This window comes from Rhipicephalus sanguineus, chromosome 8 (genome assembly GCF_013339695.2).
Source record: "Rhipicephalus sanguineus isolate Rsan-2018 chromosome 8, BIME_Rsan_1.4, whole genome shotgun sequence".
In the NCBI taxonomy this organism is placed as follows: domain Eukaryota; kingdom Metazoa; phylum Arthropoda; class Arachnida; order Ixodida; family Ixodidae; genus Rhipicephalus; species Rhipicephalus sanguineus.
Window position 1 is genome coordinate 46,846,096 of NC_051183.1, and position 12,784 is coordinate 46,858,879.

General features: G+C 48.2%; 2 protein-coding genes across 4 annotated transcripts in view; both read left to right on the forward strand.

Moving 5' to 3' along the window:
- The window catches only part of LOC119401819 (uncharacterized), a 215,171-nt gene that overhangs the window by 13,588 nt on the left and 188,799 nt on the right, over positions 1–12,784 (forward strand). The gene's annotated exons all lie outside the window — the stretch shown is intronic.
- On the forward strand, positions 5,676–6,647 carry LOC119403192 (microtubule-associated protein RP/EB family member 1). Its single transcript, XM_037670138.2, has one exon. The coding sequence runs from the start codon at positions 5,676–5,678 to the stop codon at positions 6,645–6,647; it is 972 nt and encodes a 323-aa protein (XP_037526066.1).

Here is a 12,784-nt window from a genome sequence, read left to right on the forward strand (position 1 = left end):
GTGATTCAGCCCCAATGCGGGATGATGTTGTATTCGTAGTTGCGATCACTCATTAGTTTATCACACCTGCGCGGTGACTCATGTTGTTGTATGCAGTGCTGCTGTCAGGTCTGTGAATATCACAGAAGCGCAAGGTGTATGCTTTCATTGATGGGTTTGTTTTCAAAAAGGAAACCCAAATAGTTTCCCTACGGACTATCCAGGGCGGACACTCCTTATGACAATGGTTATAACAATATTAAACACAAAAATAAATTCGCATTACACCACTACGTAAAGAAAAAATAAGACAATGAAGTGACGCCATGGTAGAAAGCATTTACATATTTTTCCTCTCCTCTGTTTATTAATTTTTCATTACCCTATTTAAGATTCACCGCTCACATCTTAGCCAAGCCACCGCTGTAGACATGTACACGCCACAGTTATGGTTATGACAATCGTCATCACCATCCATTTGCAAGTGTGCGTGTGTGAAATGTAGTAGACTAGTATATTTACGGCTCAGGCGCAAAAACGGGACAGTTTTACCAACACACTGCAGCGCTGTGCAATAAATATAGATCGCTTACACCAAGCATATAGACGTGCCGTGTTGTAAGCAAAATCACCGTACGCTGCCGATACAGGTCGCTGCGCCTATTACCCAAGAGATGACAGGAAAGACACATCGTGCGTACAAGTGCATTAGCAGCTGATGTTCCAACACAAACGTTTTGCAAGGTCGTCGTCGTCTAACACTGCCTCCCAAAGCGTAGTCCCTCGCTTTTGTCTATATGCCAGTGACGCTGTACGTTAATGGCCGGCCGTCTCACTTTTCTTTTCGAAGCACCATACCGTAACGAGTCAGCGAGGGCAGAGATTGTGGGCGAAAACGAGAGAGACATAATAAGGCTGCGAAGGCGTTTAACGATCCGCGCGAGCGAGTCCTGCGAGCTATTACAGGAGGTGGGCTTCAAGCGCGCTTCGCCAGACGCCAGCTTCACCGAGCGTACGACAGAAAAGGAAGCTTCAAGTCCAACCGGGCGTACATTTCTGTCTGTTTGAGAAAGGGAGAAAAGAATAGGTTCAAGTAGGTGAAAACATGGAGGTTCTTGCTTATGCCCTAGCGAGTTTCCAGGTGTCTGCTTCAGATCTGTCTGTGTTCTTTCTTTCTTTCTTTCTTTCTTTCTTTCTTTCTTTCTTTCTTTCTTTCTTTCTTTCTTTCTTTCTTTCTTTCTTTCTTTCTTTCTTTCTTTCTTTCTTTCTTTCTTTCTTTCTTTCTTTTTTTCTTTCTTTCTTCCAGGCTTGCTATGCAGCAGCCCCAGATACCCCTCGCCAGCTGTGTTTGCTTTGAGCGCATTTCTTTGCACACCAGTGAGACTTCCTCGTAGTTATGCTACGCTTCCTGGTACGCGTTTTCTCTTAAGGCGAGCGTGGCGAATTGATGTGACGTCAGAGATTACGCGGCGCCGTAACATTCGCTTGGGGGCGCACGTCTCGGTAACACGTCTCTTTACGTCTCGACGGATGCGAAGCGAGACGGTATGGTACATGGAGTTCGGGAAGCGTGGCGAGGCGCAGTGCGCGCTAATAGGAGCAGGGCACCTGTGCGTTGGAGGGAACATAAGATTCGATGAAGCCATAGCGCTGAAATCACAAGGGCCAAGGAAGAGGACAGGACGAACGCACGTCCTGTCCTCTTCCTTGGCCCTTGTGTTTTCACCGCTATGGTTTCTTTGAACCTGCCGAACCAACTAGGCCAAAAGTTTTTACTCTGTGAACATAAGATTGCCTGTGTTTTGGGCTGCCAGGAGACACATCGCCAGCGAAAGCTTCGCATTCGGGGCGTCATCGAAGAGTATTATGGGCCTATTTTACGTCCTAACCCAAGTATAACGCTGGTAACAGTGTGAACGACTAGCTTGAAGGAGGTGTTAAAGGGGGTGAAATAGGTGCGCACGAAGTGTCAGAAGGGAGTACATGCAAGGAACACCTCCTGTCAAGAAGGTGTTCGATGTGGTTCGCAAGAAGAATACACGAAAGCTGTCTCTGAAAGAGCCGACATAGATAGAATGCGGGAACATTACACCGGACACATTCTCAGCCCCGTATACCCTGAACCTTCGTCCAATATACAACAATAACGAAACTAAGTTATGATGTTTTATGCAGCAAAGCTCTCGACATGCCTATGTGGCACGTCTTAGTGATGGAGGAGTTTAAGAGGGATAGGGGTAGGTGCGGGGGAGGGGGGGGTGCTTCCGGATTAGCTTTAAGCACCTGGAAATGCGTTAATATTTTTGTCATTAACATCTAACAAGATCTGGTCGCCACGACCAGTACAGAACCTGCAGTCTCGAACATATAAGCAGGCCAGCACAGTTCTTTTTCGCGCCTACGTCACCGCGGTTGATGAAAAAAGATGACTGCCTCAATACATTGCGCGACTACGTTTTTTTTTTGTCTTCTACATTTACACACTCAATACTGCACCCTATTACTATTCTCCGCTGCAGAATAATTAATATTTCTTCTCCCTCCGTTGACACCAAGGTCTTCTGGAGGGTGACTGCGCTGGCAGCTACCTCTGGATGGATTGAAGGATAAGCTAATGGAAACTACGAGGAAACACCACTTTAAAAAATGACAAATGAATTTGTAATTGCAAGTAGGTAGCCCTCCACCACTGCGAGCAAGAAAAAGATTGTAAAGAACATTCCACAAACTATTTCTTACCCTACAAGCCAACAGGAACAGGTAGGGCACTGGGTATGTGCAGGTTCATTTCCTGCCAAGTATGTGTGATTTGTATATCATACACATCCATTTAAAACTTTGTAATCCTTAATTCACTCTATGAGAGCCCTTCATTCCTTTTTTTTTTTCAGTCCTTCTGCATCTGCACATATCTTTCCACTCACTCTCCCCTTACCTTATTGTGTGCACTCTTGGTCGCTGAATTCTCTGTTGGTTGTATTGTCGTTTGCCATCATCTATAGTGGGGTTTGTGCCATAGGAAAGACCAACTGTCCCAATGCCAACTGCCCACAGCACAATGTGAAATGGGCGGGCCGAGTTTTCAAACGAATTAATAGGTGTCTGCTACGTTTATAAGTCTCACGCCCCGCATACAACGGTGTAGACTCGACGCCTGACAATATCCGCGCCTTCTTTCTGGATGTTCTGTACGCCCTAGGCGTAGGCTGCTACCTGACATTAACACATTTCTTCAACTATGCCCTGAAAAGACAGAAATGATCTCCGTTTTGCAGATTACGCGACCCGAAAGAGCCACAGTTCTGTCCAAAGCTACGCTCCCTTTCTTTGTTTGGGTACTGTGTGCGCGCGCGCTCGTGTTTTGTATTCGCGTACCTCCCCTCTTATTCGGCGTCTTCCACACAGACGCGAGGGAGTGTCCGTTGAGGAGGGATGTACCGTGAGCCTCGTTTCGTATTCCTATCGCCACCCTCGTAATGATGACAACGACAAAGAGCCTCGCTCCGCGAAATTGCGAGGAGGAGCCAAGATGGCGGCGAATTCATCGTCACGCAGAACATGCGACCCCCTGTGGACATTATACGAAGCGCGCTCCATTCTGCGGTGCAAATGCAAAATAAGAAGAGAACGCACTGCGGGCGACTCGCAAGGAGAGGCAATGAACAATGGAATGGACCCAGGCGTGCGAAGGTTAATGACATTCGGCCACGGCGTCGTCATCGTCTTCTCTTCTAGCGGATGACTCTGGCCAAAGACCGGACGACAAAGCCAGCACCGTCGCTTTTCAGATCATCACCTGCTTGCGCTGTGCCAGCTGCTAGCCGGATGGAAGAGTGACTGACCGTCCTCACGTTGTGGACACTTGAAACACGAAAGTGCGAAATAATAAAGAAATGGTCCGGGCCACGCTAGGGAAAGGCCACCAACGGTGCTGCACTTCCGGGACGCGTAGATTGTCGCCGGTGTGACGCCACAGCCCACAGGAATTGGCCTGACCTGTCTGCAAGGGGTCGCGCGCTAATGCATCCCGAATGACCTAGCACCTGTACAAGTTGTACGTAACGTAAACGTCCGTGGAAAGGCCAGCGAGTCGTTTGTCAGCGCGCAATACCTCGTTCTCCAGTTTTTTCGTTGGGCCGGACAATGGAGACCCGTACAAGCGGTAAATTAATCGGCGCCGTGAGAAAGTTCAGTGGGTGGGCGTAAAAAAGGTTACAGGAACAACGTGTCACGGGAAAATTTTTGTGCTGTCTCTTCGGGTCTGCGCATACGGATGTTGTTTCCTGCGAAAACTTCGAGTGGAAACTGGCTCTGTGATCATCGAGTACTAGTCGAGAGGAAGGTAAATGGGACTAATCTTCGAGCTTGTTGCTTCACGTGGTCGCGCGGGGTTAACTGCACTGTACTTTATGATTTTGAATGCCCAAGTAATGAGCTTTTTAGGCACATGTGAGAAAATTTTGATCATATTCATATTATTTGCAAAGTATTTTAAAGTATTGTTTCTTGAAAATTATCAACTCTAAATGTCGCAATGTCAGGAAGTATATGCTAATTCAGCTACTATCCTTACCATGCTGGCTGAAGTGTTCGTTGAGTTCATGCCCGTGGACTTGGTAGGTCCGGCCTCTATAACAAACACAGTGTCTTACGTTGTCATGTGCTGTCAAGGAGTGTCAAGGGTTGTGTGCAGGATAGCACGTAGCAGCATATGCGACTTATGGATGTTAGCGCGTTTTCGCTTTTAAATAAACGGAATATACATCATGCGAGAAACGCCCAATTTTTCATTATCTACCAATTACCTGGCAAACCTTATGTACAAGACGGCCGTATAAATCCACGCAAAATATGTCAAAAGTGTACACCTCTCGTGTGTGTGCATTAGTCTACTACCGGAGTTTGACATCCTCGTTTAGGTCTTCTAAACTTAATGATGTTGGCTGCCATACGTGATAACTTCGCATTCACCGGTAAGTAGTGTGAGTTTATGCTGGCGAAGGCTGGAAGAAATTTAGACAGCATGCATTACATCAAATACATTTCAAGTGACTACTAAGTCGTCCTATTCTTATGCAAATTTTCTTATTATATTGTCGTCGCTTCTGCTGTTTCTGTTGTCTTTGCTGCCTGAATATCTTGCTCCAGAAGGGTCATACGGAAGAACTGCGAATTGCGCTCTAGCAATATGTGTTTAGGGTACAAAAGCGAACGATTACCAACGAGACCTTACGTAAGTGAATTAAAACTATTTTCTTTATGGAACTTACTCAAAGAAGGAAAATAAACTTTGTTTTTACTTAGAAAACGGAAATGTAAGTCTATCCTTCTTGGCTACGCACATCTCTCACTTCCATCTGAATCGTGTGGCATCTTCATCAAATTGCACCGGGGCGCCCTGGAGGGCCGTTTCATCCAATCATCGTCGTGCCTGGGCGCACCGGTGCGATTTGGCGAAGGTGACATTAGTCAATTCCCCGTAGTGGGTACAAGCCATCCATGCGAGGGAAACCAACAAATAAACGAAGACGAGCTCGCCCATCGCGCGCCTTTGCTCGAGCACTCGCGACCGCGCGCCTCGTTTCGCCTGCCAGCCCCGCGAAGCTTGCAGACCAGGCCAAAGAGCCCGAAACCGAGCCACAAGATTGCAGAGCTCCAAGACTGAAGTGCCTGAAGTCCTACCCGAAGACAGGCTCATGGAGGACCCGGCTCCGACGCACCCGGAGGAGTGTAGCGGTGGTGCCGTCTCCTCCGGTGCCGACTCCAGCCCTACTGGTGCCGCTTGTACAGCCGTCGGTGCCGCCTGCAACTTGGCCGAGAATAGAACCAAGGCTTCGGAACTCCTGCACTGGGTCAACGCGTATCTGGGAACGAGGTATGACAAAGTGGAAGACCTGAGCTCCGGGGCAGTGTACTGCCAGTTTACCGATATTCTCTTCCCGGGAGCCGTGAACCTGAGCAAGGTGAACCTGAGGGCCAAGCGAGGACGCGAGTCCATCCAGAACTTTGAGGCCCTGCGTGAGGCTTTCGAGCAAGTCGGTGTCGACCGAGAATTGCGGGTGGAGCGACTCGCCGAAGGAAGTTACCGGGACAACTTGGAGTTGATTCAGTGGTTCAAGGACCTTTTCGAGTCCCAGTTCCCGGGACCTGCCGCCATGCCACCGGAGGTCTGTCACGCCGTACCGTACATGTACGCCACGTCGGCGCTGTTCGGAGCCCACGCCTCTCTGCAAGACTACCGCTTCGCGGAGGACAACTACGAGGAGACCGCTACTAACACGGAGGAGACTGAGACAGGGACCGGCGGCGGCGGTCGCCTGCCGTGCAGGTACGCTGGGTATGCACCGAGGGGCACGACCGTGAGTCCAGGAGGCGGCGCCGGTGCTGGAGACTTCACGGACACCATCGAGGAGCTCGCTAATCAGGTTGTCGAGCTGAAAGAGGCCTTGTACTGGCTGGAGCTGGAGCGAAACTTCTACTACAGCAAGCTGTGCGAGATTGAGGTGCTGTGCTGGGAGCACGAGCGAGACCACGGCAAGGAATGCGTGTCTGAGAAGATCCTGGACCTGATGCGAGGAAGCGACGACGAAGATTGGTACGGCGCAGACGAAGACGCCGCTCAGAGCGGCGAGCACGTGGCCGAGGCAACGGAGCAGGAATCACACTAAGGCCCATTGGTCCAGAACAGCTGACCACTGACACGCCTCCCAGCTTGTGCTCATCCGAAGCTGCCAGCAGCCCGGCTGTTCCAAAGGAGGCCATTTTTTCTTGTTCTGTTTGTCTTGAAGAAAAGTGTCCTTTTTCTTGCTTTCGTGTGAAAGAGCGTTTTCTTTTTTGGCTTTCCAATAAAGCAGTTTTCTTGGTTTTAGCTGCCTATTGGGTCGTAGTTAATAGTGGGTATGTTATTGCGAATTTTGTCAAGAGCAGCGCAAAATTTTGAACGAGGGAAAAGCGAAGAGGGGGAAATACAGCACAAGCCTGACTAAAATTCCGCGGTGTTCTTGACAAAATGACTGCAAAATGACTCGGTGAATAGACGAGAGCGTGAGGAAGCATGCAGAGGCGGCGCACTGAAAACTCAAACTTTGGTTGGTGTCACTTGAACGGACCCTGCTCTCAATGTACCAACTGGCCCGCCTACAATCAGTTTTGCGGCTCTGTCCGTAGCCTCATATGCTCCTTAAGAGCTTACAAAATGTATTGTTAAACACACATGCAATGGATTCATGGTGGATGATGCACTGGGCTGTGTATAGTCTGCGCTGTAAAGGCGCTTTGCTGTGCTGGTCTCGGGTAACTGGCTGTAATGGGGCTCCGTGTCGTGATGTATTGCGGCCAGCTACGTGTGCTGTGTCTGAGATTTCACGCTCCGAAAATGCTAATTCTATTATTGCGATAGCAATTATATGGACAGTCTCGGCTGATTTTTGCCGTCGCCGTCGCCGCCGTCATGCTGCGTATATGTATAAGTATGTATATATACATCAATATCCCAAAGAAAAATAAATCAGAAAAATGCTTCCGAAGCGCGGAATCGAACCAGCGACCTCTGAATTCGCAGCGCGGTGCGCTAAGCACTACTCCACAAAGCGTACATCCCTCTGGCAGCTAACGGCGAGCGTTATATACAAACCCTTTACCGTTTGCAGTCCTCCGAGACGGAGGCGCTTATAAGCGTTTCTTCATTACCAGCGAGATGGCGCTGGGAGCGCGCGGGCGCACTTAAAGGCGTCGGCCAGCTCTCTCGCTTCTTCTCATATTTGCGCAGCGAGAACCTTGCCCTTCCGCTGTCTGCTCGCGCGGGCGCTCGAACAAACTACCGCAGTGTTCATGATTCTCAGCAGATCGAGCTACGTGGTAGCTCTCACCGCGCGTCGCGTGCGTGTAGCTAAAAGCGTTTCAGATGTCGTGCACGTAACGTACGTGTACTTTTCACGTTTGCGTATGAGAAGTCCCTACGTACGTGAAATTAAAACTGTCTAGTAGCTGCCGGGTAGTGATGGACGCACGGTAGTCGCAGCGCCTCCATCAGCGGCCGCTTTTCTTGCTATCGCATTCATTGCTTCGCCCTTGCGGCGAAACTGTGACTTTTTTTAAAAATATCTACACATGTTTTTTGTTTATCTTATTGTGTCGCGAATGAACAAGAACCTGCGAGGAGAGAAGGATCATTTTGCTAAAATTCAGAACAGTTCGCTAAGATTATGCAAGATGCAGCGTAGTAAAAAAAAACAATCATGTGTAACCAACAAACCAGTTCCAGCAGTGCTCACAAATATATGTGCCGATATAAGAAAGTAGCTGAGAGTTTATGCTGGTACTAGGTATCTTTAAAAAGAAATTCTGGAGGAGACTCTAATCCTTCATTTAGGCGTCTCATAGTCGTACTCGTACGTCGGCGTTCGTGTGCCCTCGGGGGCACACAAACTCCTTGGGTTAACTTTAATGAAAACCAGCAGATAATGAAGCCGAGGAAGGAGTAGGGGACGTTAATTGTTCTGTTTTAAGTGTATTGCAGTAATTTAGATATACACGTCAAGAAAGTAAAATGGACGAAAATACAGCTTAACGCCGGCAGGGACCGAACCTGCAACCTTCGCATTACACGCCCGATTACACAGATTACACGCCACTGCGCTTACCATTTGGGAGCGTAATCCGTAGGTTGCAGGTTCGGTCCCTGCAGGTGGCAAGTTGTCTTTTCGGCCACATTACTTTCTTCACATGCGTATCACCATTACTACAATACAGTTGAAAAAGAACAGTTAACGTCCCCTACTCCTTCCTTGGCTTTCATTATCTGCTGCTTTTCGTTAACGTTGTGTGAAATAAAGAAACGAGCCCTCAAAATTCTTTCCCTTCATTCCTTGGGTTAACTGCGTGTATCGTGCGCTGTCGAAGTGTATGCCAGAGTCGATGCAGAAAGAAGCGCGTTGTTTGGATATGCTTCGCCAGGTTCCCAGCTATCCAAGATGCTCACAATCTTTCAGTAAACTCAAGCAATTAATTTTCTTTAGTTATTCTGACATTTGAATGCCTCTTATCATAAGTGAACTTACGCTGCGATATCATACGTGTCCAATATTATTGTTAACTTGAACCAGAATCCCGGATTTCTGTTTTTTTAGAAGACTTTTTATGAATATTCGTAAAACCGGAAGTAAGTGCTTGACCGGATGTGGTTGGAAGAAAAACAAGAGTGAGTGAGTGAGAACTTTATTGTGGTTCAAAAGTGGCAGAAGCTCAACGCGACTGGAGGTCCCGCTAGCTCAGACAGGTGAGCTCAGCAACCAACTTCTGGCAGTCCAGAGGGCCCAGGACATCACCGAGAGGCTCCAGCTTCCGGCACCTTCCTGGGAAGAAAAACAAGAGTGTCACTTGGTGCTCTTTCCTCTACAAAAAAAAAAAGAACATCGCCGGGCCTGCGCCGAACCCGCAGCACAGTCACAGCGAAAGCTAAAAGAGCGCGTGGCCTTTCTTGAGCTTGTCAACTCTCTTGGGGCAGTTAATACAAGTACACTTGCAAGGTACCGAATACGCCATAAATCATTATAATTTTTGTGAAGTAGGGAAGCACCTACTATGCCATTATTTGTCATTCTGCGAAGAAGCCTGGTCCCAGCTACACATCTGTAAGGCATTATGTGAACTTTGTGCTGTAGCTGATGACGATGAAGAATTATGGCTGAGCCCTTTGTAATGGGTTGGAAGCATTCAGCGACCCACCCACTCGTTGCGCACTTCGCATTGTGTGACGCCTGCTTGTTATTTTATTCTTCTGCCACGATATATTACATACGTTAACGCGATTCCTTGCCCGACATGACGCTGGTATAGGGTCTTTTTGTGAATGTGTATCAGGCACCGGCGTAGCTCTGGTAGAATACTCGACTGCAACCCAGAGGGCCCGGGTTCGAATCCCATCGGGTCCTGGATATTTTTTTGTCATTTAATTAATTCTTTATTTCGTGCGATAACGGTTGCGGACATCGGCGGCAGCGCGGCCGCAGCAGGCAACTACGGCACCAAAATCGGCTGTTTTTAGTATCTCATAACAGTTTCCGCTGAAAAAGGAACATGTCCGGAATTTGCATGAGCATGCGAATGCACAAGACTAGCAACACTGCCTGAGGTTGAATATAACTGCTCATAAAGCACAAGATTTGCACAGAAGACAGGAAAGGCCGAAGCTTCAACACGTGATGAAGAAAATTACGAAATATTTATCCCCTTGAGGCGCAATGTCCACATATGCGGACTCAACTTGTTGCTGCCAATTCATCGGACTCGTGGGCAAGATAGGACAGATACACTGCGCCTAGCATGAGTTGAACCTTCTGCATAGTCAACGTGTCTTGACTTAAAGGAGTACTGACATGAATTTTAAAATTTTTTGGGTTGTTGCTCTAAATGAAAGCACGGGTGTCGAGAACCCTAAAAAGAGTGTCGTGGTGCCTGGGGATGCATTGCATATATTTTTAATACCGCTTCTTTCAACCAGCAGTTTCGGTTTCGGTTTCGAGAGGGCGGCTTCATAGTGACGTGTCAAGTCTGCCCGTGACGTCACGGGCAGACTGCAATCCACGAAATATGCACCTGTTGTCCTTTGCTGTCAGTCGAACGTGGTTCATGATGAGTGAACTGTCGTCCAGTGCCTCCGACAGCGATTTCTGTGATTCACGCTGCATGCAAACTCAGACTTCGCAAACTAAATGAGCTGACTTGAAACGTCATAGGGCTCTCCATGCGGTGAAGCTGCCTTGCAGATGCTGGGAGATGAAAACTTTAAAATCAAACTTAAATATTTATACATGTTTCCCGGATGCGGTGTGGGCAGAGCGTTAACACTACATGCCAAGGAAACCAAAAAAAACGCCAGGCCTGCGCTAAAACCGCAGCACAGTCACAGCGAAAGCTGGAAGAGCGGCGTTTCTAGAGCCCGTTATGCTCTCTTGGGGCTACAATACAAGTACACTAGAAAGGTACCCACTACGCCATAAATCACAATTTTTGTGAAGTTTGGAAGCACCTACTAAGCCATTATTCGTCATTCTGCGGAGAAGCGAGGCACCAGCTACACGTCTGTAAGGCATTATGTGCACTTTGTTCACGCGACGACTGATGACGATGAAGAATTATGGCTCAGCCCTTTGTAATGGGTTGGAATCTTTAAACGGCCCACCAGTTATGTAATTTGCATTGGGTGACGCCCGGTCGCTATTTCCCTCTCCCGTCATGCTGTATAACATACGTTGACGTGGGAAAGAGACGGGGGGGGGGGGGGAGCGAAGAACTTTACTGAGACCCCGAGGAAATGGATCATACGCTTATGGGCTTCCTTGGCAACCAATACAAGTGCCCTTGCGAGGAACCCACTACGCTATAAATCATTCTAATTTTACTGAGACCCAGAGGAAGTGTATCATGCGCTTATGGGCTTCCTTGGCAACCAATCCAAGTGCACTTGCGAGGAACCCACTACGCTATAAATAATTGTAATTTTTGAGAATAGGCCAGCAGGCACTCTGCCATTTTTTGTCATTCTACGGAGAGCGTTGGTACCTGCTAAACCCATGTAAGGCATTATGCGCACTTTGTTGATGCTGTGCCTGATGATGAAGAATTATGGCAGGGTCCTTTGTAATGGGTTGGAAGCATTCAACAACCTGCTCGTTGCGCAATTCGCATTGTGTGACGCCTGGTTACAGAATTCGCCTTGTGCTACGCTTGGTGCTTATTTTACTCTTCTACCACGCTATATTGCATATGCTAATGTGGTTCCTTCCCGACATGAAGCCTGTATAGGACCTTTTAGCAAAGCAGTTTCAAGCACCGGTATGGCTCAGAGGTTGAATACTGGGCTCCCACGCAGAGGACCCAGGTTCGAACCTCGTTCCATCCTGGAATTTTTTTCTTATTAGTTTTTTTTTCTTATTTCGAGCGATACTGGTTACGGACACCGGCGGCGGCGGCGGCGGCGGACAACTACGGCGCCAAAAACGGCCGGTGAAATGATCTCATAACAGCTTTCGCTGTAAAACGTCCGTTTTGCTGCACTTCAGAATTGTGTCAGTACTCCTTTAACCCCAACGTGCTAAGTGTGACTATGGCCGATAATTTTCGTGAAGGCACTACGATTCGACGGGTCGCTCAATTGCCACGTTCCAGGACCAACGTCATGTTATTACAGCGAAAGCTGTTATGAGATCATTTCACCGGCCGTTTTTGGCGCCGTAGTTGTCCGCCGCCGCCGCCGCCGCCGCCGCCGGTGTCCGTAACCAGTATCGCTCGAAATAAGAAAAAAAACTAATAAGAAAAAAATTCCAGGATGGAACGAGGTTCGAACCTGGGTCCTCTGCGTGGGAGCCCAGTATTCAACCTCTGAGCCATACCGGTGCTTGAAACTGCTTTGCTAAAAGGTCCTATACAGGCTTCATGTCGGGAAGGAACCACATTAGCATATGCAATATAGCGTGGTAGAAGAGTAAAATAAGCACCAAGCGTAGCACAACGCGAATTCTGTAACCAGGCGTCACACAATGCGAATTGCGCAACGAGCAGGTTGTTGAATGCTTCCAACCCATTACAAAGGACCCTGCCATAATTCTTCATCATCAGGCACAGCATCAACAAAGTGCGCATAATGCCTTACATGGGTTTAGCAGGTACCAACGCTCTCCGTAGAATGACAAAAAATGGCAGAGTGCCTGCTGGCCTATTCTCAAAAATTACAATTATTTATAGCGTAGTGGGTTCCTCGCAAGTGCACTTGGATTGGTTGCCAAGGAAGCCCATAAGCGCATGA

Excerpts from the sequence above, each read along its gene's own strand:
- LOC119403192 (XM_037670138.2), top strand. The coding sequence starts at position 5,676 with ATGGAGGACCCGGCTCCGACGCACCCGGAGGAGTGTAGCGGTGGTGCC.